General features: G+C 39.8%; 1 protein-coding gene across 2 annotated transcripts; it reads right to left on the bottom strand.

Moving 5' to 3' along the window:
* Positions 1–8,403: 8,403 nt before the first annotated feature.
* On the bottom strand, positions 8,404–26,083 carry MRPL39 (mitochondrial ribosomal protein L39). 2 transcript variants are annotated; one of them, XM_019662022.1, is made up of 10 exons: positions 25,933–26,082; positions 24,991–25,197; positions 23,179–23,318; positions 20,671–20,770; positions 19,678–19,745; positions 18,112–18,224; positions 15,206–15,271; positions 14,607–14,760; positions 11,119–11,166; positions 8,404–8,511 (listed from the first exon to the last, which is right to left on the bottom strand). In XM_019662022.1, exons 1-10 carry the CDS (start codon positions 25,994–25,996, stop codon positions 8,464–8,466), a joined length of 1,008 nt encoding a protein of 335 aa, XP_019517567.1. In that variant the 5' UTR covers positions 25,997–26,082; the 3' UTR covers positions 8,404–8,463. The 2 variants fall into 2 exon arrangements, with proteins under 2 accessions (XP_019517567.1, XP_019517566.1); XM_019662021.1 differs by lacking the exon at positions 8,404–8,511 and adding an exon at positions 10,138–10,501 and having other exon boundaries at positions 25,933–26,083.
* Between the last annotated feature and the right edge of the window lie 1,577 nt (positions 26,084–27,660).

The following is a 27,660-nucleotide window of genomic DNA, read 5'->3' as shown; positions in this document are numbered from 1 at the left end:
AGCTTGGGTGTGTGTTTGGGTTGGAGGAAGGGTTAAGTAGCAAGGAAGAATGTGAGTGTGAGTTGTGTGTGTGTGTGTGTAAGTGACAATCTAACGGTAGCTGAAGTAGGTTCTGTGGTAGATAGAAAAGGTAAAAAGAACCCAATTTTGTACACAGAACTGAACTGAGGGAGGCACTAAATTATGCAAAACATGGTTCCTTTACAAAAAGAATCAAAGAACGTCAAGAGGGTTGCCATGAATCTGACCCACTTCCCTAGAAACTTGCTGAATTAGAGGCCAGGCCTTTCCCAGTCACTGTCAGCAGACAGCAGACCCAGTAGCTAAAAAAAACAAAGGAAAAAAATTGAAGGAGGAAGAAGAGGAGGAGAAAAAGTGAAGTAGGGAGAGTGGAATATTAGAATTTTTCTGAAAATAGAAAATGACGAGCACCTCAAATAAAGTGGGAGAACTTGAAGAGAAAAAAGAGCTTAAGGAAAATTAATAGAGTCCAACTCAAAAAAGAAAAAAACAAAAGCTCACCCATTATATGGCTCTCAACCCATAATGACTGGGAAACTGAAACCAACAGATAAAACTTGCACATTAGAGTTCAGCTTCCCACTTTGGATTTCAGATTCTCTCATAGCAATAAGAACAGGAAATAATGTTCACATAAAGGGGGTTTTTCTTTCCTGTTACTGTTGTGTTTTAACTAATCTGTTCCAGTATTAGTCTTCACCTGGCTAACACATGTATTCCTAACTGCCTGAGTAATGGATTTTTCTGAGGTGGATTTCTCAAATATCACCCCAGTGATGTCTTCTCTATCTTCCATCAACTTCCACCCTTCCTTGCACAGTGATTTCCCAGTTCACTAGCCTTTAGCGTACTGCATCATAATTTGTTTTGGTGCATGAACGGCTGTCCTAGAGGACGTCACACCGAGGGCCAAGCCAGCGTTGTGCACCTTCTTATCCCACTAAAATGTCTACAGACTTAAAACACCATTATTAGTCCAAGTCCAAATAGAAAAAGAGAAATGAGTTTAACTACAGTGAACATTTCACTTTCTACCAATAGGCTCAAAGAGGCAATTTTTGGTAAAGCAAAGTTCATTATAGCAAACAAAGACCGCAAAGTTCTGGCATGACTGAAGCGCTAGAGCAGTCATTCTCACTTTGGAAACTTGTCATGGCGCAGGTTCCCAGGGTCCCACCCCCAGAAGCTCGGAGTCTGTGATGGAGCTCAGGAAACCGCCCTTTACCAGGTTACCCAGGTGATCCAGATGTAAGAGGAGACACTGGTTTATACCCAGAGCTACAGTTGATGTGGCAGCTAGGAATGGTGCTCAGCGGGCTCCCGCAACATATGGGTAGAATGTCTGCGCACCTTCTACTGTGTAATGAGAGGCTCTGCAACATGGGCTGAGATGCACAGTCGTTGACCTCTTTGGAGGATAGCAGCAATTACATTGCAGGTCCCATTATCCCTCCCCACTAAAAATATCCTACCCCTCTCAATAAAATCCCCCCTGACTTGAAAGCCCCCCACTGACAGCAGTTACCTGTGTTCTACCACCAGCTGCAACCAGTCAATGGCCTTTTACTATCGAGGCCCAAACGACCAGCTGCTGCTCAGAGATAGTTCGGGAAGGTCAGTGGGAAGGCACTGGAGGCCAGTGCCTGCCGCGCAGAATGGGCTGCCTCAAGACAACCATGAAATATCACCGCCACTCCATCTCACCCTCTCGCCCCGTGCTGCCAAGGCTTCACCAGTCATTACCCAGTGTCCACGTAGGAAGATCCGACCCTTTCCCAAACGCTCACGGCTCAGCAACTGTGGATCCCTTAGCCCATGCCCAGCACCCAGGAAATGAACTCAGAAGAGGGTCACACCCAGACATGATCTTTCTCAGTTCTCCCAAAGTACAGTGTCTAGTTCTCCTATAAAAGGGCTTCCCACTGAACCCCACATTTGTTATTTTGTACATGTTATCCCCTCTTCTAGGTCACGAGCTCCTATAAGAAAGAATTATCATTTTGAACTTTTCTGTATTTCGTTCAGCTTGGGCCTTGCGCACTCTTTGCTTTAATAGAATTGGAAAATGTATCCAAGTCTCCACTGACTGTGGAAACACAGCTTGTTCTCACGCTGGAGACTCTGAACCTGACACACATGTATGTACCGACTTGGGGACTGTTTTTCAAGTTGACTTGTATGGACTCATTACAGACAGCGCAAGCATCAAATTGGCTTTTCCTAAATTCTGCACATTAAGAAGGCAGTCTCCATATTCACTTTAAGAAATTTCGTGATTGGGCCGGCCGAGTGGCGCGATGGTTGGGAGCTGGCTTGGGACGCCGGAGGGCCCCGGTTCGGATCCCACATATGAGGGCCAGTGACACTGCCCTCCACGGCTGAGATGCTGGGTGGCAGATCGGCCTGGAGCTGGGCTGCCGTGGGTCGCCGGTGACGGCGTGGGCTGTAGCCCCTGTGGCGGTGGGTTGCCATGGGCTACTGTGTAGCCAGCAGCCAGCGTGAACAGCCAGCAGCTGCAGTGAGCGGCCGTCCAGAAGCCGGCGACTGATCTGCCTCGCCCGGGAAGAGCACAATGATGGTGCCAACTTGGGCCAGTGAAGCAACATCCTCCACAACTAGACTGAAGAACAAAACGACAGCAACTTGTCTGTTCCCCTTCCCCCAATTCCCCAGTGCTGTTCCCCTCCCCCAATTCCCCAATAAAAATCTTTTAAAAAAAAGAAATTTCGTGATTAAAAATATAGATAGAAAAACATGTCCTTTTTATCTCTACAGGCAGGATTGCCATAATAACACCCAACTTATAGATCCCTTAGAAATAACACTGCAGTAGTAGCCTCCCCTGAAACTAAATATTTTCTGTGTCAATAAATTAAATCATATATGAAATCTAAAATCTGCTCACTAAATAAATGTGTCTTTAAAAGGATATTATCTGTATTTATCGATACTTAAAAATACATAGTTCTTTGATCTAAAGGATCACCTATAAGATTTTATATTATAGATATACTAGCACACATGTAGAATCATGTATGTAAAAGCTTACTAAGCAAAGCATTAATAGCAAAAATTAAAAATCAATCAACAGGGACTAATGAAATAATGGTACACCTATAAATGAAATACTATACACTAAAAGAATAGAAACAGAACATGTAACCTCTAAAATAGAAACGAAAAAGGAAAAGGAAACAAGGAAAATTGGATCAATCCAATATGTGGCAAGAAAGGAGAAAAAAGAATGCAAAGAAATGGGAAAGTGTGTGTGAATTAAAATTTATCTCTTAAAAGACAGTAATGCCAAGACTGGATTTAAACAGAAAATAACAGTTTTATGCTGTTTACAAAAAGCAAAAAGACAAACTTAAAACATAATGACATTTTAAAAAAGTTGAAAGGGGATAAAAAAAATATACCAGGTAAATACTAACAAAAGCCTGATGTAATAATAGAACCAGATTAAAGAAAAAATAGATTAGGAAAACCAGATTAGGGGGAAAAAATCATTAGGTATACAGAGGATCCTTATTTAATGATAAAAAGAAACAACATGCCAACAAGTTATAAAAATCCCATACCAGAATATGTAGTGCTAACAAAAATAGTCTCAAAATAAAGTAAGCAATATTGCTTTAATGAAAAGGATTGTCAAATCCATAATCATTGTAGAAAAATGGATTTAAAGGAGGGGGCGGGGGGGGGTGAGAGATTCCTGTATTATTTTTAAAAAGAAAACCTAAAACATAATGATGTGAAATTCTGAAAGGAATAGAAAAATATTTACCACTAACCTAAAGAAACTTCATGTAGAAATATCAGTATCAGAAAAACAGATTTTAAGACCAGCCTGCAGAAGCTGACAAGCTGATCCTACAATAACTGATAATTTTGCAAAAGAATAAGGAAGGACTCACCATACCAGAAATGAAACCACATTATAAAGCTGCAATAATTAAAACTGTATGACAGTGGTGCAGAGATAGACAAATGGACCAAAGAGCAGACCCAGGCGCTTAAAGGAATATGATACACGCTGGTATGGCACAACCGCTAAGAGTAGGGAGAAAGGGGACAGAATACCTATCCATGTGGCGGAAGCAGGAATCAGAATTAAATCTCTTAACTCACTCTGTATGCAAAATTAAACTTCAAATAAATTATACAATTAAATAGGAAAAGCAAGACTTTCAAATAATAAAAACTACAGAAGTATGCCTTATAACTTCAAGTTAGGGAATGCTTTCTTAAATGTCTTGAACACACACATATAAATCGTAAAAGAAGATGAACAGTTTTGTCCACATTAAAATTAAAGACAGCATAAACAAAGCTACAAGGTCAGCCAGACCAGAGAAGATATTTACAGTGAAAAAAGTTTAACTTTCTGAATACATAAAGAACTCCTATTCATATAAAAGGGCCAAAGATCTAAAAAAAAAAAAGAAACAAAAAAACCTGGGCAAAGGCTATAAACTTTGTAACTCACAGAAGAAACCTTACTGGATGATAAAGAGATGCTCATTGTCACTATACGCTCAGTATTAAACAGAATAAGTGAGATAGCATCACACATATCCACTGATCCAACATTTGAATGTCTGACATGGTAACTGGCAGGAGTGAGGAAACGGAACTATCACGCTGATAAGGAGTAAGCTGGTACAACTATGTGGCAACTAATAATATTCAGTCAAGCTGAAGAAGCATGTTCTGTTTCTAGGCACATACCTAGAGATAACGTCAAATGTATGCACAAAGAAACATACACAAAAATATTTTCTTCAGCACTGACTGTAATACTAAAAAGTCAAGACCATCCTCGATGGTCATCAACAAATGAATTAATCATGGGATTCGTCAGACAGTATACAGTAAATACAATACTCTCTACATGTATCAAGCATCTCTGCATGTATACTACATGTAGCAACATGCTAAACGGGAAAACAACGCTGAGCAACAAAAGCAAATCGCAAAAGGACGTGTATCATGAAATCAATTACGTTTAGTTTTAAAACACAGAGAATACTATCCACTGTAAATCTTGAAGGGTAAACACATGAAGAGAACAGCGATTCTTCTTGGAAGGAAATGACATAAGGAAGCCTTTCAATGGACAGGTAGATTATTCTTGACTTAAAAACAAAAGGATCTGAAGTAAGGGATACGGTTAACAATGGTTCAATTTGGGTAGTGGCTACATGTCAACATTCTTGGTTACAAACAATCAGGTCTGCTCTAGCACGTTTAAGCGAAAAGAATGCCTCAGTCTCAGGCTCAGAGGTCAGGTTACACAGCGCTGAAAAATGCCGTTACACCAGAGCCACTGCTGGGGGAGAGATGCTGAGCACAGCCCCACGGCTCACTCGGCACCATGCAGCCTCGGCCACTGCTACCTCGAAAGCCACACGCCACTGTTGCCCTCAACACAATGGATCCCACGTGCCACTTTATCTTCACAGCATCACTTCCAAATGTCACACAGGTGTGTCTAATTGGTGAGCCTCCGACACCTGGCTGAGCCCTAACTGCAAGGAAAGTTAGAAAATTAACTTCCAGTCTTCTACTTGGTGAGATGAAAATCCATAAAATGAGAAGTCGCCAAACAGTGCATGTGCAAGCAGTGCAAGGTGCCCAAAAGTAGGGAAAATGTCCACTCAAATAGGGGTTTCAAGTATTTTCCATACTTCTTGGTATGCTCAAAATATTTTATAATTGTTTTTAGGAAAAAATTTCAAAGTTAAGTCCACAAACAACAAAGGGACTAGAAGAGGAAAGTAGCAGCAGACAAGAAATTTCTACATCTTTCTAAAAGATGGAAAGTGAAGTGACTAATGCGATGGTAGAGGATGTGACCACCTAGAATACGTGTGGAGTCCCACTGGAGGGAGAAGCTGACCTGCTCAGCTGGGTCTACAGGTCAGAGGTGCCAGGAGACAAAAGAGGGGCTAAAAAGAAAGGGGTCTCCAAATACAGAAGGCCCTGAATCCAAGTATTTGCCCCCAGGTAAAATATTCCAGCAATCTCTTCTAAGTGGAAGAACTATCTGGGGAGAAGGAAAGCAGCCAGTATTGAAAATGACTGCCATGCCTGACGATCTCTTCATTCTAGCACTTAGAAAGTCCTCATCATGGGCCGGCTGAGTGGCGCGTGGGTTAAGAGCTGGCTTGGGACACCAGCTCTGAGCAGCAGGGCCCTGGTTCGGACCCCACATGGGCCAGTGACGCTGTGCCCTCTACAGCTAAGATGATGAACAACAGCTCGACCTGGAGCTGGGCTGCCGTGAGTCGCTGGCAATGGTGTAGGCTGCAGCCCCTGCTGCAGTGGGTTGCCATAAAGCTACCGTGAGTGGCTGGCAGGCAAGAAGAGCACAATGATAATACCAACATGGGCCAGTGAAGCGACGTCCTCCACAACTAGACTGAAGAACAAAAGAACAGCAACTTATCTGTTCCCCTTCCCCAATTCCCCAATGCTGTTCCCTCCCCCAATTCCCCAATTAACTCTTAAAGAAAAAAAAGAAAATCCCCGTCATAACAGCCTGCTTCATCCTAACCTGCCTGAAACATGAAAGACTGAGATAAGCAAAAAATCTGTCACTACAGTAAAAAAGTAACTCAAGGACTACGAAATAAATGAAGTGAATATAATTATTTTAGTATCTTCAGAAAGTTCACAAAGATATCCTGTATCTGCAGGCCGGCTGAGTGGCTCAGTTGGTTAAGAGCTCGTTCAAGAGTGTGAGCTCTGAGCAACAGCAGTTCGATGCCCGGCCTAAACTGAGCTACCACTGAGCTGCCAACAGGTGGCAGGATGGCTCAGCTAGTATTAAAAAAAAAAAGATATACTGTACCTGTTAAACATGAACGGATGTTATGAACAAGCAGAAGAGCTTTCAGAAAATAAAATATGCTTGACATAAGAAGTTCAATTAAAAAGACTAGAATACAAATGCAAGAAAACTGAGAGGAGAAAAACACAGGACCAATACAGAGGATCCAAAATCCAACTAAACAGTGTTAAAGAAACAGAGAAAAGAAAAAGGAATACATTTTTTTAAAAAAAGAAATTTCCTAGATCTCAAGAGAGATGTCAAAATGAAAGTATCAACGAGAGTCTCTGATTAAAGATCTACAATAGATACACGTAATGAAATGGTAGTATTTTACGACACCAAGAATAATAAGATCCTAAAAGTGTCCATAGTACAAGTGTGTGTGGCAGGATGGGAGGTGAAGAGACAGGCAGGATTGCAGAGAACAGGCTACATAAAAAGTAAAAAAAAACAAACGGGTTTCCGACTTATTAACAACATGAGATGCCAGAAGATAACGGAGCTTCTTTCAAACTCTTGATAGGAAGTTATATTTCAATCTAGAATTCTAATCTAGCCAAAAAGCTGATCAAATGTAAATTGCAAAACAAAGCCACGTTGAACATGCCTGGGCTCACCTCTTGAACACTTTTTCTTAGGATGGAATCTACTATGGATTCTAGCAAATGAGAAAGTTATTCAAGGAGCAGCAAGATACGGACTTGAAGAAACAGCAGACCTCACCCAGGGGTGAAGACATTAAGATCTTCAGATGAAACATGTGCACCATGCCCAGAAAGCAAAGTGCTCAGACTGGAATGGGAAGAAACTTGGGGCAAAACAATGTTAAAAGACTGAAAATCAAGACTCGCCCAAGGCATGAGGAAACTGACACTCTCGGACACTGGTATTGGGACCGAGTTTGGCAAAGCCTTTCAGAGGCAAGGATCAGGTGGCATCTGTCAGTAATCCCACCACCAGACATCTATTCCTACAAAGTGACTTGTATGTGAGCAGTGCAGAGCGGTGCATGGGAGCATGGGATTGCAATTAGTGGCCTCCAGGTCCCAGCTTTTCTACTTGCCAGTTCTGTGTTGTTTCCTCGTTTACCAAAAGGGAACACCTTCTCAACAGGCAGTTGTGAGGATTAAATAAGAGGTTCCATGTGAAAGGCTTAGCACATGGCCAGTATACAGGAAATATTCGATTAACTTAGTAAATACTCAGTTAATTTATCTATCTATCCATAAAACACTTGCCATTTCGCCCAAGGACGTTTACCACACTACTTTAAAACAGTGAAAACCAGAAACAGCTAGTATGACCCTATTTATGGTTTCAAAAGATTACATGTGTATTTGTACATATATGTTTATACACACAGAAAAGGACTGAAAAGAGAAAACATGCCGAAGTATTACATCTGGATTGTAGGAGGGGACAGGGTTGTTTCTGGGTGAAATTTTTATTGTGAACGACCTAAGCTGTTTTATCCTTTAGAGAAAGAAAAATAAACACCAGTATAAATCTTAGGGAGAAAAAGATACTCTTTATAAGCACACACAAACATTATATAGAAAACTTTTATTTTCATTTACTATACATGTTTAAATTTTAGGAAGTTACTAGGCAGATGCACTTCCCTCTGTAGGTTTAGTTTGATCTTCAGTTACCTGTAAAAACATGAATAGCTTTACTTTTCTAATAAATACTTAGTTTTCCCCTTCACCCACCATTCAAAATCATTCCACAGTCCTTCTCCTATAATGACCTTCTGTCTTTCTCCTCCAAGAGTAATTACTACAGAAAGTTAAGTAGAAAGAGAAGAAAACTCATAAAGCCAAGTTCCCTATATAAATTATCAAGTAAGGAACAGCAATTCTATTAAAGATATAATCTGAGGCATATATCTAGGCTTTTCAAGTTTGTCATTTCATATTTCATCTTTAAAATGAAATCATTAATATGAGAAAAATATGAGCAGTGCTGCAACAAGGTATTTTAAATCAATGTGTTGGAAAGTATAATTCTATTTTGAACACAGGACATTACAGGGTTAGGACAAATAGGTCTTTGAATGTGCATACTTGTGCTCTGTCACTCAGACACAAACAAGCCTGCTCCACCTCCTACATTAGCTACTGCAGGTAAGAGCTCCCCAGCTGCCCACGCCTGGCATTAGAGAACCCACAGTTCTCTCACCTGCATATTCAATCAACAGTCCTACTAGTTCGACGTAAGTGACTCTCACGGCCACTCTCACTGTCATGCCTGAACTTTAGAATGCCATCATCTTCTATCTCTCTAATGAGAGTGCTGGCTTCAGTTGCAGCCCTCTTCAACGCTGCTCCCAGGAGCTTTTAAACAGGAATGGCTGCCCACCAGCTCACCTCCTTGCTAAAATCTCCAGTTAGTCCCAATCACCTTCAGGAGGGGCATGCACACTCTACATCATGGAAATGAGCCGGTAATCCTCGATTTACAAGAACCTTCTCTGGACTCATCACCCACCCTACACATGACTGGACATCAGACTCATCGCACATTCACCATGCTCTCCACCAGGCCTCTATGCAAGCAGCTTACTCCGAGATAACCCCCAACCCACCCCAGTAAATTATCTGCTGGCCCACTTCTATTCATCCTTTAAAACCAGGTTAAGGGACACCGACTCCTGGGGACCTTCCTTAACCAACCCCCCCGCTTGGTTTGGGTCCTACTCCTCTGTATGCCGGGGCCCCACATGGACACCTGAACTATTTGCTTATGTCTAGTTATGCCATAAAATGAACTTCTTTGAGGACAGCAAGTAGGTTTTGTTCGTTTCTGTACCTATAGTTTCTGGCACAAAACTCTCAATTGTGTGCTGGTTGAATCACTGCACCATATGTTTTACTTACTCCCTTTAGACAAGCAAAATAGACAGTGGGAGAAGAAACCTGAACCAGAGTCAATGTTTCAAAAACAGCTAATCGCTCACTGATTTCTACTAGATATTCCAGGCTACTGTCTCTACTACTTTTCTGCATTTTTCCTTGCTTTAAAGTATTCAATAATTATCGCTTCTTGAGTTTCCCTAAACCATTTCTTATATACTTATTTCTTCTCTAGTTTTCATCTAAAATGATCGCTGTAACCAACCAAAGAGACAGTTATTCCATCCATTCAAATATACATTATTTTCATGAAAAAAAAGAAAATTACATAAATTTTACACAAGGCTATTATGGCTAAGTAGTACCTAAACAATAAGTTCTACCTGTAAATTTATTAATACAGACTATGTTTAACCATCATCATAAAAAATAATCAATAAATATTTATTAGGTAACCCCCCCACCCTGTGTGTCAAATGTTAGATTCAAATTTTGGGGTTACACATATATAACAAACCCTAAATGGGTTAACAGATTGAATGTAATATTCTAGCAAAAACAATCAGGAAACAGTTTGAGAAGCAGAAATAGTACAAATGGATATTTGGTAACAGATTCTTCTGAGAATGTTTCATAGGAGACAGTGAGACTTGGGCGAGGTATTGAAGGATAACTAGGATGTAAACAGGAGGCGAAGGGGAAATGAAGTCCAGATGGAAGAACTGTCACGAAGAAACAAATAAGCTTGAAAAGCACTGTGATGCACGCTGCTCAGTGTGCCTGCAAGCTTGACCAGAGTGGAAAATTAGGGAACAAGGAAGGGTTCGTGTGACTGGATTACACAGGACAGCTACCAGATAATTTAAGTAAAAGATTACCATTTAGCGTGAATAGAGATAGTTGTGGTCGAGAAATATAATCATTCCAACTTGTGAAATCTAAAGGCTAATGACATGGAATAAACTACAAAACACAAGATTTTAAATTTGATTTTTCAGGACATTTGCGCATTTAACATGTCAACAGTCAAGGCAGCTTTAAAATACATCTTACAAATCTTAATCCTTTAAATGTTCATTAAGTACACAAAAAATTACCATAAGACTTAATGAACACCATTACAACCTTTAACAACTACTGCTACGTAGCACCATTCTTCTATCTCCTCAAGTTCTACAGTATCATTCACATATATTAACAAATAAAATCAAAAGAGAATTACCAAGTTACAATTTTTCTCTTGCCAAAATACTAACGGAGTCAACAACTGCAAAACTGCTTTAGCTATTGAGACAACCGATTACTTTTTTTCATTCTTTCTCTTTTTTTTTTGTTGTTGTTGTTGTTGCTTAATTTCAGCAAAAATTTCTTTGTAGAAAGTGCTCATTAACTGTCAACACTTACCATTTTCCGAGACCTTTCCAATAGCTTATGCCATACTGTAAAATGTGCCTTGAAAAGAAAAAATTTACTATGAATTAAATAAGCAAAGTTAAAAATAAAAGAGGATGAGTCTTTATACAAGCTTTAAACAAAACAAATACATAAAGTCAGGCTGTACTGATGAGGCCCAATGGTTATAAACATGGATTAGAGTAGGGAAAAAGGTACCATATAGAACAGCTGCTTTGTTTGGCATTTAAGGAAAAAAGACCTAGGCACTGAATGTGCTTTTTCTCCCCCTGCCCTGCTTAATCATCACAATCATAGAAAGCATTCCTTATAATGGGGAGCAAAACTCTGCCCCCCTTTCCCATAGATTATGGTTCTTTCCTTAAATAGCCAATTTCAACCCTCTAGAGGTCATTCTTCAAATCATAATCAATCACAGGAGAGATTCATTTAAGAACCAACTGTGACGCCCTCGTACTAAAATGGCAGACCAAGAGGATTTAGCAAATTACCCTAAAGAACAAGTAAAATCTAATGAAGACAACAGTAAAATTTAGAGCCGATTTTCTTAATCTTAACAATCTTATGTAGCAGAGGATTATCAGAATGAATTAAAGAAAACTGTGCAAAGTGCATAACGACCACATCAATTTTATTCAGTCGAAGGGGATACTGAGTGATATGGGTCGGCCAGTGACTATTTCACAGTGAATAAGCAAGCGGGTAAAATTTAACACAAAAGGTAAAATTACTAAATACGTACATGCAAACCCTTCTAGAGAGAAGAGTAGCATGGTATGTTTAAAGGGAAAACCATGTGCCTGACTCGGGCAGAAGGAACAGCTGGAGCAAAACCTTACGGCGTGGCTGGAATACAGTGGGTTCTGGAGCAAGTTGTATGAGATGAAGTCAGACAGGTAGGCGGGGGCCGGAGAATGAAGGACTTTCCGAGACACAGTAAGGGTTAGAATTTGATTATGAAAAGCCACTGGAAAGTTTGGGGCAGAGGGACTACATGATTTGATTTGTGAATTAAAAGGTCCTTTTGGCTCCTAAGTGGAGAATGCGCTTAAGGAGAAGAATGAAAAGAAGGAAGGGGGGTGAAGAGTAGGAGGAACTTGGAGGAGGGAAGCAGAAGTAGATGACACGCTACACAGTGGATGGACTCAGGCTGTGTTTTAGAATTAGGAGTTGAAAGGACTTGCCGATGGAAGGGATGGGGCATGACGATGAGAGAAACAGAATCAAGAATTACTTCAAACAGCTGGTAAATGATGATGCTGTTTTCTGAAATGGAGAAAGCTAGGAAAGAAAGCGGGTATGTAGAGAAAAATCAAACATGTAAAGGACATGTATGCTAAAAATTACAAAATGTTAATGAAAGACAAGGAAGATTTAAATAAATGAAAAGAGATACTGTGTTCAGAAACTGAAGACTCAATAAAGATGTCAATTCCCCCCAAATTGATATACAGGTTTAATACAATTCCTATCAAAATTCCAGTAAGACTTGCCTATAAAGATTACCGTAAAATTAAATGGAAAGACAAAGGACCTAGAGTAGTTAAAACAATTTTTATAAAGAATAACATGGGAGGGATTATACTACCTTATTTCAAGAGCTATTTATAGCTACAGTTATCAAGCCTGTGTGATATTGGCAGAGGGACAGACACAGATCAATGGAAAGGTACAGCAAACCTAGAACTAGACCCACACAAATATGTCCAACTGATTTTTACCAAGGGGGCAAAAGCAATTCCATGGAGAAAGGGCAGCCTGTTCAGCAGATGGTGCTGGAGCAATCTGACATCCACAGGCAAGAAAAACATGAACCTCAACTCAAACCTGACATATAAAACTTAACTCAAAATGGACCACAAAATTAAATATAAAGCTATGAAACTTTTAGGAAAAAGAACAGGAGAAAATCTTTGGGATCTAGGTCTAGACAAAGAATTCTTAAAATTGACACCCAAAGTGTGATCCACAAAGGGGAAAACTGATAAACCGGACTTCATCAAAATTAAAAACTTCTGATATGCAAAAGTCTGTTCAGGGGATGAAAGGCCAACCTACAGAAAGACAGAAAATATTTGCAAACTATGTATCTAATGAAGGACTGGCATCTAGAATATATTTTTTAAAACTCTCAAAACTCAACAATTAAAAAAAATCCAATTAAACCATGGGCAAAAGACATAAACAGATATTTCACCAAAAATGATATACAAATAACAAATAAACACATGAAAAGATGTTTAATATAATTAGCCAATATGGAAATGCAAATTAAAACCACAATGAGAAATCACTACAAACCAATCAGAATGGCTAAAATAAAAAATAGTGACAATATCAAATGCTGGCAAGGATTTGAAAAACTGGTTACTCACACATTGCTGGTGGGAGTGTAAAATGGTACAGCCACCCTGGAACTCAGTTTGGTAGTTTCTTAAAAAACTGAGTGTGTGCCTACCATTTGACTCAGCAATTGTACTCCTGGACATTTATCCCAGAGCAATATCAAACTATATTTACAGAAGCCTGTACATACATGCTCACAGAACCTTTATTCATAATAGCCAAAAAGCCAGACACAATTCAAATATCCTTTAAGAGGTGAATGGTTAAACAAAGTGTGGTACATCCACACCATGGAATACTAACTGCTCAACATTACACAGGCATGAACTGGTGATATACTGATACACACAACATGAATGAATCTCCAGAGAATGATGCCAAGTGAAAAAAGCCAATCCCACAAGATTATATAACACATGATCCCATTCGTGGCAGTCTTGAAATGACAAAATTATGGAAATAGAGAACAGAGAAATAGTTGCCAGATGCAAGGAAATGGGGGCGGGGCAGAGGGGAGTGGGTGTGGTTACAAAAGGGCAACATGCGGGATCCCCGTGAAGAAATGAACTCCTCTGTATCTACACTGGATCAATGTCCACACTCCGGCTGTAACATTGTACTACAGTTTTTCAAGATGTTACCCCTGGGGAAAGTAGGGAAGGGTACTTGCGACCTCTCTGTATTATTTGAATCTACAGTTATCTCAAATCAAGTTTAATTAAAAAAGGGTTAGCAAGGATGAGAGCACTATGGAAAATGAGAGGCCCTGGGTCATGACTAGATCATAAAAATTAGGGAGAAGAGCATGCCCAAAGTAAGGCAAAGAGGCATTCCAGAAGGTCTTAGCAATGTTCACTCCAATACTCGTCAATGCACCCTCCTCTACACTAATTTGAAAAATTAAAAATGCTATCTCATTTTGATTTGATTTTTTCAACTAATGTTTCTTTTATGAATTATCTGTTTACATCCTGGGCAAAACTGTGTTTAAATCATAAACCCGACTTTACAAAATATTAGTGTCACACAATTTAATGAAAATTAAAACGTATGTCCTTCAAACTGTATAAAATCAAGACCACAATCACACCCACTCCCAAGCTGGGTGACCTGAAACTTGAAGCTTTACTTACTCGTAAGTGAACAGGTAAAGAGAGACCCTGGAATCTTCGTATAAGACCTGTCTGGGTGGCTTGAAGATTGTGAGCCGCTGACACTTGATACTGGGAACAAATACTTGTTCTTGGAATAAGAGGGCCCTCACTCACATCGATGAAGTCACCAAACCTGATTTGATTTTAAAAATAAACACATAAAACCTCAAAATCTGATAATTGACAATATATAAGTAGTAACTAATTAGTCAGAATTCATATTTCTATATATATATATATATGAATTCTCATGTGCAATTCACAATGACTATTTTGCTCAATTTCAAAATTATCTCTAAAAACTTACATTTTTAAACAATGGTTTTCAACTCTTGAAATGCAGAAATAAAAATAACAATAAAATGAGGAACAGAAACCACAACTATTCCAGAAGACAATTTAAAGCTTCCAGTTACCACCATATCAAACCAATGAACAAAGCAATAGGAAATAAGGTAATAAGAATAAGAAAAGAGATACAAATTCATCCTTTTCAATTGTACACTACATTCAGGTAATGATAAAGCTCAACTCTACTATAAATTAGCATAGCACCCAATTTTTTTATTTTTACTTACCTGTGTAACGTGACTATTCTCTCAGGGTTCTGAGATGCCTTCTCTTCTACGAAATCTATTTTATACCTAAAAAGCAGCAAAGAAAAAAAATTGTAATTATAAATATACAAAAAGGTGTTTTAAGAAACCTCCCTTTCTCTTCCACGTCAGCCATCGTTTTTGAAACAATGGTTTACACTTCAAGCCTCCTCTCCTTATGCCCGATTCACACCCCGCCTCCTTCACAGCCTCATGACTCCACCAAACTGCTGTCGCCAAAGCCACAGGGCCCTCCTTGGTGCCAGCCTAATGGACACTTGTGTGTCCTCGTTTTCTTAATACCACTGCTCAACTCCACTTCCCAAAATGCTTCTTGTTTCACCTCTCTGGTCACTCTTCTCTTTCTCACCTTTTCATGGTGTCATAGGCCTCTTTTCACTCTCAAAGCATCCCTGCTGAGCTAGCTCCTTGACTGCACGGCTTTAATGACCATTTAAGCATTTGTAGCCTCCCCATCTCTGCTTCTAACCCACATACCTCTTCTGAGCCCCAAACTGTACATTCAAGATCACCAGGGTGTTCCCCAAGCACCTTAAACTCCCAAATTCTCACAACTAAACAAAAAATTATCCCCCCTTTTCCCACCAAACTTGTTCTTATTCCTAGCGTAGCAAATGGCACCACCAACCACCCACGTGTCCAAGTGAAAAATTTGGGAGATTTCCTTGACTCCCCCTTTTCCCACCACAGCCCATTTCATTACCAAGTCAGTCAGTTCTGCCTAAATGTCTCTCAAATCTACCCATTTTGTCAGGACAGTAATAGCAGATATGGAACCTCACAGCCCAGGTTCAAATCATGACTTTACTACTTACTATCAAGAGCCCTGTCTATTCACCCCAGAGTGCTAAATAGTGTGTGTGTGTGTGTGTGTGTGTGTGTGTGTGTGTGTGTGTGTGTGTGTGTGAGAGAGAGAGAGAGAGAGAGAGAGAGAGAGAGAGAGAGAGCGCGAGCGAGCATTGGTTTATGCAAAAACATCCACTTACCACACCTCCAGCCACAGCCTCCCAAGCATCACTGAAGGAGACAATTCCCTGAATACTTGGGTGTCCTGACCCATCTCTAAGAGATGTTCCTGTCCCCTGGGCCAAAGCCAAGGCCCATTACTGATCCACCACCAACCATCGCAGACTCTTCTGTTCCCTTAAACTTACCCCCAAACCATCCGCTCCCTCCCTCCACACATTTCACTAAGTTACCAAAGTCCTACAAGCCTCTCCTAGACTTTGACAGTTGAGTGTGGGAAAAGGAAATCTCAGTTACGTATAACGAAAGCCTGGGATACTGTCCAATGCGGTAATTGACAGCACTTAAACGTAACTAGTCCGAGTTGAAATGTAGCTTAAGTGTAACATACACACCAGATTCTGAAGACTCAGAACAAAGATGAGAATATAAAATATCATTACTTTTTTATATATTGATAACAAGTAGAAATGATAACATTTTACATATATTATTTAAATAAAGTATATCAAAATTAGCTTCACCTTTTCTTGTTTTGCTTTTCTTTTAATACAGCCTCTAGAAAATTTACAAACACGCTCACATTATATTTCTATTGGACAGCATGGCCCTAGAATTTTAGCATAGGAGGTGACTTGATATGTTCTGATAATCCTTTATATTCAAATACAACTACAGAACCAAACCATCATTCTTATGGAATCAGTGGTGGTTTGGTTCTACAATACTATTTGTACTCTAGTTCAGTTAAAATAGCATATTCCTACTGGTTTCTAAACACTGGTTCCCGAATATGCTAAAAAATACTTCAAGCAAAAGGGGTACACAGGCCAATACATTTGGAAAATGTTTTCTATTGCTACTTTGGGAGGCTTCATAGTACATGAGTAAATATTTTTTATGCCACTGTTCTCCAAATTCAGTCGAACACAGTACATATTTTCAACAAAACAATTACATCTATGGGAGAATATTCTGAGGCATATCACTTCGAAAAATGCCAAGCTAGAATATATTGGGTTGTCAGAAAAGTCATGATGTATTTTTTTCTATGTTTTTCATTGCAAAAATGCGTCATGACTTTTCCGACAACCCAATAGCTGAAGAAGGCTTTCACAAACTAACCTGTCCCCATGAGAAGGTATGCCTCAATTACTAAATACCTATAGAAATTCTAATCTGTAACCTTTAACAATACGCAGGTGCATATTTTGGCCTCAGAATCTAGTACCTATGTTATTTTTTTGCAATGCAGATTGCCTTTCTAATTAGTTCAATTTCAATTAGATTAATATTAAAATTTAGTTTGTGTTCTTACAGCTAGTAGAAGAAGGTGAACTGGAAGTTTTCTAAGTGAGAAAGAGAACTGAGAAACCAGGAAGGATTTAAGATGTTGACAAAGAAAATCCATCGAATGGATGATTCCCGTGCAGAAGACTACGAGCTGGCTGTGGAAATGTCTTACTCCAGCTGTCAGCGCCCTCCCAATGGCTGGCATTTTCTATCTTACCCTTTCTTTTAAAGAGAGGAAGGAGGGATGGAAAGGCTGCCAAATGGACTAAATAATAATTATTTAATATATGCTATCGCTTCACAATGGAAGGAAAAAGGGAAAACACACTGCTATGCTGATGTACAGAGAAGGACTGGCCGAAGGAACAAAGAAGTAAAAGTAAAACAAAGTGGGAAAATTATCAAAGTGGGGAGGAGAGCTTTTCACAGTGAAATAAATAATGAGATGAACAAAAGTAAATAGGATGGTGCAGAAAAAGAGATCTTAGAGCTAAAAATAAAACAGTGTCCTACAAACCTCAAATATAAAAATTCTTAAGAGCTGAATTTTCTTCACTGCATATAATTTGGGAAGGTATAATCTCATTTTAAGGGAAGTCTGCACTTACTTGTTGTGTTGAAATATTTCTAGTGCCACTTTTGCATCAACTTCCAGAGTTTCAAATGGAAGATCTTTATAAATTAAAGCACAAGCATCTTTTGTGAAGGAACGTAGGTTCTCCTTAAAAATGAAAGAATTAACCTTTTTTAACGACTTACTTAAAAACATTTCTACACAAGGCAGATAAGATAAATTGTATACTTAATATTCTAAATCTAGCTAAAATAAAAAGTAAATCAAATGTTAAAAAAGAAAGTTATTAGTTTGCAACAATTAAATATTTGGACCATAAAATGTAGGGTTAGAAATTTTTCCCAACTCCATAAAACTTGCAATTTACTTGTAATTATCAGTTTGTATTAATAATTCTTAAAGATAATACGAAGAAATTTTAATAAACATCTCATTCAAATCATACAACCATATAAATGCATGGGCAAAAAGTTATTATTTATATGATTCAGAAAGTTTCACTAGGAAATATAATGTCATCATTGGCCCTGTACAAAATAAAGCACATTTCCAATATAACTTTCTGTTTAATGAAAATGTCAATTTTACACAATTAAAATGATTAATAATATACATTACCAATGTTTGAGATTTTTAATAAAAATGATAATTGAGTTTTCATACTATAAATCATTACTAACAAAGAGATCACTATAATGCAAATAATTCTTGTAGTAAAATTCTTTGCATAAACTTCCTGTTAGAGTTTTTTGCATGAAATGACTCGTCTCCATTCTTGAATGGAAAATTTACTGTACAACAAATCCGCATTCATGATTAATATAGCTGCTACCTGAACGTAACTCTCCCGCCTTTTTCTAAGCTGTGCACCCAACCCCAGGGAACTTGCAATTAGCTAATTAGTACTTTTTTTTTTTTTTAAGTTTGATCTTTAAAAAAAGGAAAAGGAGACAGCATGTTTCAAAGGTAATGAGATTTGAATCTTGATTTCATGAGTTTTTACTTAACTTCTCCAATAAGGAGCACCCTCCTGACCAGGGCAGCCCATTCATGGGAAAGCCAATGTGTTGCAATTTAGTTTGCTGCTAGCTGGGTTAGCGGCAGTCAAAGTCTGAGTCTTTACTTGATCCCTGCTCTCAGTGTGGCCCTTGCTTACAGGGGATCTCACAGTATGCAACAGGCTAATGAATTCAGGACAAGTTCTCACACTGTGCCCTGGGGATCCAAGTTTAAGGCTCCAGGCCCACCCCCACCACAGCAACCAAGTAGTTCAGCTTCTGTATTTCATATATTCTAAGCATCTTGAAAACCACTATCTTAAGGAACATAAGGAACTGTACAAGGAAGAAAGCATTTCAAGAAAAGGTCAAGCAGGGCATAAAGCTTCCATACAACTGACCATGCTGTTGAGAGTACCTTCATTCATATGTTGCTGTCTTACATACACTGAAAAAGCAACAAGATAGAGAGAAAGAGAGGAAGGCAGATTCATTCCTTTAAATAACCTTAACATGCAGCACCATTCAACAATACTAACAAAGGAATCATTCTAACAAAGAAAAGTAGTCTCTAAAATTAATACTCCAAAGAGTACACTTACTTTTGATGGCATCCACTCATCAAGTCTCTTATCCAAAACCACATCATAGCAGAAGGCTCCAGCGACTACTATAAATCCAATCAAAATAAAAGGCAAGTCAAATCTGTTATGGTAGACAGCTACGAATTTGCAACAACTGAATATTTAGACCATAAATGAAGGGTTAGCAATCTCCCCCAACTCTACAAATTATAACACTATAACTATTATCCCAGCTACTTGCCAGAGCTCTATCAACTTTCCCCCCACCAAAAAATTAACTCATCTATTAACCCAAAAACATGAGTATTTTTTAAACATTCAAGTTTTCTTCAGAAATATTATCATAGGAATTTCAAATAGTTACTAGATATAATAATTTCCAAAGAACAAGATATTTAATGAGATAAATGACTAAATGGGCATAAAATGTTGAATTTCTTTTTTAGTATCTCTTACCTATCTTTTTGTTGTTTTTTTTCCTTCTTAGAATCACTTACTGAACTTTTCAAATATATTTCTACATTTTTTAAATACAAATGTGATCCTACAACACATCGTACTGCAAAATCCTAGTTTTAACAAAATTACAAGAACTATGAACTCTTCCATCTCCCCAAAATGGTGTCCCTCCAGTGTCATGGTCATTTCCGTGACATGGTACCACCTAAGTATGTCTTTCTCCATTAGTCTAGTTATACTCCCATTGCCTTGTCCTCCACACAGTTTCAAAATAAATTCTTAAAGTGGTAAGAAATAAACACTGAGAAACGTAATTACATGAACTTCATATTCAAGAGAGTCTCCTCTAATTCTGTTACATTAATTATTGACCTCCAATAATGAAGGATGAACTTTATCACCCACAATAAACAGAATATATGTATGATGATAATTTATATTAGATAAAATTAGAAATTAACTCTATATAGCATCAAGAGTAGGTCCCAAAACATTCAAAGATTACAAAAAGTATATTTATATTTATATTTATAATTTATATCTATACATTACCAGGAACTGCTGGAGCTCTGACCAAACTGACCATATATTCATCTTTGAACGCCCTCTCTATCACACAGCCCATCATCATGGCACAAGAACGCCAATAAGCCTAGAAAAATAAAATAGACACAAATATACACACTAAGATTAAATGAAGATTATTCAACATTAAAATGTACGTTGAATTTTTTTTCTTTTTTTAAGATTTTATTGGGGAATTGGGGAAGGGGAACAGTGTTGGGGAATTGGGGAAGGGGAACAGCCAAGTTGTTGTACTTCAATCTTAGTTGTGGAGGGCGCAGCTAGCTCAACTCCAAGTTCAGTCATCATCCAGCCGCCCATCGGCAGCTCATGGCCGCTCAGCTCAAGGTGCCGTTTTCAATCTTAGTTGCAGGTGGGTGTAGCCCAACATCCCATGAGGGAGTTGAAACAACCTTGTTGTTAGGAGCATGTGCTCTCACCAGCTGAGCCATCCTGCCACCTGTTGGCAGCTCAGCAGCAGCTCAGCTCGGGCGCAGCTCAATAGCCCATGTGGGAATCAAACTGGTGACCCTGTTGCTCAGAGCTTGCACTTTTAACCAACTGAGCCACTCAGCTGGCCCTTACATTAACTTTTGACTTAGGAAATACTTCTCAAATATCTGTCCATCTTCAGCATATAGCAATAGCTACCATAAGGCCATGATATTATCTATACCAAGCAAAACCCACAGATGAATGAAACGCCTACTTTGTATTGTTAACAATGTTTCTGTGCAAGATAGCAACCAACAGATAGTTTTACTCTCTGATAGTAACTTTATTTTTAGCCCAGGATAAAGTTAATTTGTTAACAAACTTGTAATAAAGTAAAGTAAGTACATTAATATGTACCTGTTTATACCATATGTAAGTATGGAGGGAAAACTCAACTTTCAAGGATCATTTATGACTCCTATACATAACATCACATACATCACTCAAGTTAATCACATATACAGCAAAGCAACCTCACTAGTAACCAGGCTTTCATTTTACTAGAACATTTTGATCCATGGTCATGCCTGATATGGGTATCCATATAAGACCTTATCAGAGTTATAAATAGAAACACGAGTCCCGCACATAACCTGTCCATCTTATGCCCCATACTGGCACTACTATAACTGGGCACTTGAGTTTCATAAGTTCTTCTCCACATCTGAGGACTGCAAGGTGAGCTCACCTGGTTCTATGTGGCAGATTGCTCCAGAGTGTATTCTACACAACCACCTGACAAACACTAAAGATAAGTACAAACCCAGGCCTTGAAGGCAAGTAGCAAAATGCACTTCTTCACACATCCTACATAAATGTTTTTCATGTCTGTTGAACTTCAGAATCAGAACGCCTAGATTCAAATCCAGGCTCCACCACTTCCTAAACTGGAATGGAAGCCTTGGTCAAGCTACTCAACATCCGTTTATTTATCTGGAAATTGGGGATAATAGCGCCTATTTTATGGGATTTTTATGACAAATGAGTTAATACCTATAAATCAGCTAAGACAGTGCCTGATACATAATAAGTACTCAATAATGTTACTATTATCATGTCTATCATTTTCTTGTTTAAGTATTTCATTTCAACAAATATTATTAAATTCCTCCTATATGTAGTATAAGGACTGGGTCCAATAAGGGACATGATCCCGGTCTTTGCAGAGCCAAATTAAATTTAAAATATTAAAAGTTAAACTTAAATCTCATATTTTACCTAGAATTTAAATTAAAATAGTATATCTCGAGACACTAGCCAAGTATTATAAGGCCTTAAAGAAAAAAGGAATTCTGACAAGAAGAAACTAAGAACCTTCCACAGAGCAGATGGCATTTTATTTGAACTATAAAAGATAAGCAGGATTTTAATGAAGAGGAAAGAAAATGCTCAGAGTTGAAGGAAGAGTAGCAACAAAAGCAAGTAGGCTAACGCAGGACAAGCCATCAGTGACCACGTCCCCTGGCGTGGCCAGAGCAAAAAGGAAGCAGGAGGATGCAACGGGGAGGAAGCGCAAAGGCAGGCTGGGGCCCCATCACACAGGCCCAGAGAGCTACACGAACCACTATCCTCTAGGCAAGTCCTTTACGGGTAAGGGTGTCACTTAGTAAAACTCTCATAGGACTAGTAAGGAACACTTTAGTATTAAAAAAGAGGGAAGAGCAGAGAGTCAAAAAAATTCTTGAAAGAATCCAGAGGTGATGGTCAAAGCCTGAATTCCAGCAGCAGCATAACAGTGAGAATGAAATCACCCGCAACATAGGGGGTTATCAATAAGGGTCAGTTGGACAAAGATATAAACGGAAAAGGCATGCCATATCATTTTCTCAATCCAAAATACATGGAGCCACTGGTATTTTATGAACTATGAAGATGCCTAATCTAACAAGGAAAACACAATCTAGTACAGTACATTTGATGTTGGCTATATTTGCATATTTCATACCTCACAGAAAATAGATTTTAATGAAAAGAAAAAAACTGGGGACAGAGGGAGAATACCTTATTAACTTCCCCTGGATCATGATCTTTGAAAGTGAGAAATTTAATTTCACAGGACTTGGTCAAAGGTTTGTACATGTCCCACGGCTGTCCGTCCACAAGGGCCAGAATGGACTTCCTGCAGTACCACTCACTTAAATCTAGAAATTTAAAATGGATTGAAGGTCAAAATCAAACAACATTCAACGTGAAAGCTACATGCTTACGTGCTACATTAAGAAATAAAACAATAGAAAGGCAAGATTTTGCAAGCTGTCTTTTTTTTGGAGAAAAAATATTATATATTACTCCTGTAACCCATAAAGAAATAATACCCAACACACCCAATGCATTGTGATTATTAACAAAATTGCCCAAACCATTTACAAAACTCATTAAGGCTAAGTCTAGTTTGAAATTAATTTGTCAATTATTAATTAATAAAACAATTTCCAAGAGCTACACTTAAATATTCAGAGAGCAGCATCATGGGTATATCTGGAATATGCACACATAACTTAAGACGAAAAGGATAAATATATAACTATACTTCCACAGTAAATCTGTTCTAGGTGGGTTTGGGGTCCTGCTCCCAAACTATCTCTTACTTCCCTAATTCGATGGTTTTCGGGTAACAGCTACTCACAAAAGTGGTCAAACTACAGGGTCTAAATTATCAGACCCTGTATCAGTTCTACAAAGAGAGGATCACAGTTATGCTTGCTCACTCATCAGTACACATCCAGAGTCTAGCACTCAATGTAAGTTTATTGAATAACAAGCAAGTCTCAGCACAGGGGTCCTGCTGAGGGTGATTCACAGGCTTCATTCATCTTTCCATGTGACGTGAATAAAGCTCGTTAAGGGCCTGAGCTTTCTCTTATCTTCCTTTGTAATAACACCTATCATCCAGCAGAGGGTCAATAAATGCCCAAAAGTAAAAATAAACAATTATCATAAATACTAATTCAAATACCAGAGTAAATGAATATCGACAGTACACACTTTATAGGCCAACTTAAGCTGATAAAGTTGTTACTCAAATGGAATCATTACTGAGTTTTCCAAAAGTTTGAACAATGCAACTAGTCATATATATAAGTGAGCACGTGGGTGTATATCTATTTGGAGGAGGGGGTGCTTTATAATTTAAATATTACCAGTTTTATCAAAGCCACTATACAAGCATTTTGATCAAAAATAAACAATAAAAATATAGAGGCACTATTCCCTTCATTTCCACACCAAGTCACACACCACCACGCACAGCATCTCCCTTAAGATATGAATACAACAAACATTTTTACTCCAATCATTCCCCCCAAACATTTCCACTTCCATATTTACCATATACATGTAAATGTAAACAAAAACACAACATACAGAGAGGCAAGTGGAAAGCAGATAAACGATTTAAGCGAGGCTATAAAAACTAAGAAAGGGAAAGGCCAAAACAGCTGGTCTTCTGAGGCAGGTGGTCCATGTACCCCAAAATCCTGGAAGGAGACCCTCATGGTGACTGCTCCCATGACACCAGCGTGCGAAAAGGGCCGAGCTACTCGTAGCGATGGCTTCAGTCTGCCTCCTTTACCAGAAACAATTACAGAACCCTAAATTTAGCCACATTCAATCAAATACCAGCACAGCCTGTGCATGCCAGTGCCAAGCTTGCAACACCCACAGCACTCTCAAGAGCTAAAGCGCCAGCAGACAGACAGTAAGATGTCAGATAAAGGAGAACTTCTGGGGCACTGAAAGAGCAATTCCAGCATCGTGTCTCCTCTGCACCAGTGTTCCCAAGGAGTCAAAACTGTATCCTAATTCGTTACTTACGCATGGCACAGCTGTAAGGGGTTGAAATGTTTTTATTCATCACAAACACAGTGCCAGGGTCAGTTTTGCCCACGTGTTTAACTTCAATCTTCTCTGTCCGGGGAGTTAATGATAACTGCCTGTTCTTTTCTTTATTAAAGAGGTCATTCTGCATTTCTATCAGTTCCTTTGGTGCCCGCTGAGAGGCTGGCGATGTTGCTGTAAATCCTGTATAGAAATTACAATAAGAACGTTGAAAAAAAAAAAACACAAAAAACAAAACAAGGCCTAACAGCGCCGACCCCACCGTGTTCGACTCCCGCATCACCACCCTCCCCCAACAAGAACAGCAAACAAGAGAATTTTAATCGCCGTTCGTCCAAGTGCGTTCAGTGGTCAAGTTAAACCACTGTCTAATATTTAAACGGAGGAAAACCGCTGGTAGCCCAGATCCACGCCTTTCCTTCAACTCTGCTCTTTCACCATCAGGTCTCCGTTTCCCACTCCTTTCCTGTGTCGTATTCCAATCTGTGTTTCCCACTAAGGGGCAACAAGTAACCAGGAAGTGGAGTCAAAACTAGACCGATCGCTGGGAAGGTGAGCCCAGTCGTCGCTCTGATACGGTCTCGGGGACAACAACGAAGCTCCAGGGGACTGGAGGTGCCACGCCAAAATCAGCAACAGCTGGGGGAGAAATGCTTCCCTTAGTTAACGAAGCCAAGTCCGAAGCTCTGACAAGGCAAGCACGAGTGTCCCAGCGGGACTACAAGGACAGACGTGCACCGGAACGGGGCTCCTTCCCAAGGGCGCCCCACGCTCCTCCAGCGGCCTGGCCCAGCCCTCCCGACCCCCGACCCCCCGCCCTCAGCCCCGCGGGACCTCCCAGCACCCGCCTCCGGCCCAGTCTGGGCAGACGCCATCCTCTAAGCCTCGCTCGCCGTCCCCGCGGCCGCCGACACTCACTCCAGCCAGCCTCGCCCCTGGGGGCGGCCCGCCAGAGCCGCAGCGCCCAGACCGCCGTGGCCATCGCCTCGGTCGCAGCCGTAGGACCCGCCGCGCTCAGGTCCTGTTCGGTCCTCCTGCCCCCCCGGAAACTCCGAGCGCGCAGCCTGGGTTCCGGAGGACAGTTCCGTTCCGGACCCGGAGCTCAGTGGGCTGTGCGCCGCCAGGAGGGGAGCGCGCTCGCGCCTCGCGGAGGCTTAGCCGCCGGGGGGATGGCGTCTGGGGGCGGCGCGCGTTCCAGGGGCGCAGCGGGGAACGGAGCAGTGATGGACCCCGGGGCGGCGGGTCCTCCTCCCCATGGGACTCTGCAGGGAACAAGCGTCTCCTTCCGACCCTCAGCGTCCTGCACGCGTCGCCGCCCTCCGCTGTCCGCGCGTTCGAATCCAGCCTGCTGGGCGATGCAGCGCTTGCTTCCCGCAAAGAATTACGACTTACAGGGAGAAAAACTGGGGGAAGACCGCTTCTATTTACTCTTGCTTTTGTGCTCAGCCCTCTTGGCCGCGCCCAAGACATCTTCTAGCTTGTGGTTTAACTCTCGGTTTTGCAAGGGTGCGTGTTTAGGTCGGCTTGAGCGGGTCTGCGCCTGGGTCCTCCGTTTATTCAGCTCTCGTGTTCGCTGATATATATGCAAAAATCCCGGAACAGTGTGTGACACACTCACTAGATGTCTGTTGAGTGAATGAATGAATGAATGAGTGAACTAATGAATGCCCTTGCAAAAAGTTGCAGAGCGGTGCCTAATTCCTTTCTCATACCAGGATGTTACTGCTGTTGAAGTAAGCATTCCATAGGCGAAGTGTGTAACTGCTTTTATTCAAAGTTGTTTCATGCTATGACTTGACTTAACGAACACACTTAAGTTTACAAATTCAGCCCATGGCCTTTCCGCCACTGCTCGTTGACTTGCAATGGGAACACGCCACCACCAGGGGGCAGTACTAGCTAAAGAACAAATGCTAGGCTGAGGCTCTGCTAAGAGAGAATTGGGTGAAGGTGGTCCTAAAGAACAAACTTCCAGTTATAAGGTACATGCTAGAGATGTAATGTATCACACGGTGACTATAATTAACAATGCCGTATTGTGATTTTGAAAGTTGCTAAGAGTAAATCCTAAAAGTTCTCATCACAAGGAAGAAAAAATTTTATAACTCGATGAGATGATGGATGTTAGCCAAACATGTAGTAATCATTTTGCAGAATGTACCTCAAGTCATTATGCTGTACACCTTAAACCTAAAGAGTGTTGTATTTCAATTTTAAAACTGGAATAAAAAAAATTTATGAAGACCTTTTGTCTAGATAGATCTGCTTCCTTGGCCCGAATTTTACGTTCACAACACCTGGGCAGAGGTGTCATTATCTTCACTTTTAAAATGAGAAATGTAAGTGGTCAAGCTTGGATTTATATTATACCTAGTCTACATTTTACTAGGCCACCTCTTATTTAAGGTCCTACTTCAAACCAGGAAATATACATACATACACATAGATGTGCGATGTGTATGTATGGTGTATATCTTTTGCTTCCTCCTTAAATTTGCATAGTTATTTCCTTGAAAGCTGTTTCACCAGTCTTTTAGAGTCTATCCCCATTTAACCCCATCTAGCTGCCTTCAGAACATTTTGAGCAATATTTAAACAAAGCCTCGGAACATAAGTTTAAGCAAGTTTAATCATAAATCGCGTTAG

This window comes from Hipposideros armiger, unplaced genomic scaffold (genome assembly GCF_001890085.2).
Source record: "Hipposideros armiger isolate ML-2016 unplaced genomic scaffold, ASM189008v1 scaffold_363, whole genome shotgun sequence".
Taxonomy (NCBI): domain Eukaryota; kingdom Metazoa; phylum Chordata; class Mammalia; order Chiroptera; family Hipposideridae; genus Hipposideros; species Hipposideros armiger.
This window is presented reverse-complemented; position numbering and strand designations above follow the sequence as displayed.

Bases quoted from the DNA above. Each gene is read 5' to 3' on its own strand.
- MRPL39 (XM_019662021.1), bottom strand. From the start codon at position 25,996: ATGGCCACGGCGGTCTGGGCGCTGCGGCTCTGGCGGGCCGCCCCCAGG. The intron at 18,225-19,677 runs GTAAGTGTACTC...TTCATTTTTAAG, and splicing joins ATGAGTGGATGCCATCAAAA to GAGAACCTACGTTCCTTCAC. The intron at 11,167-14,606 runs GTAAGTAAAGCT...TTTCTTTTCAAG, and splicing joins CTTTACCTGTTCACTTACGA to GCACATTTTACAGTATGGCA.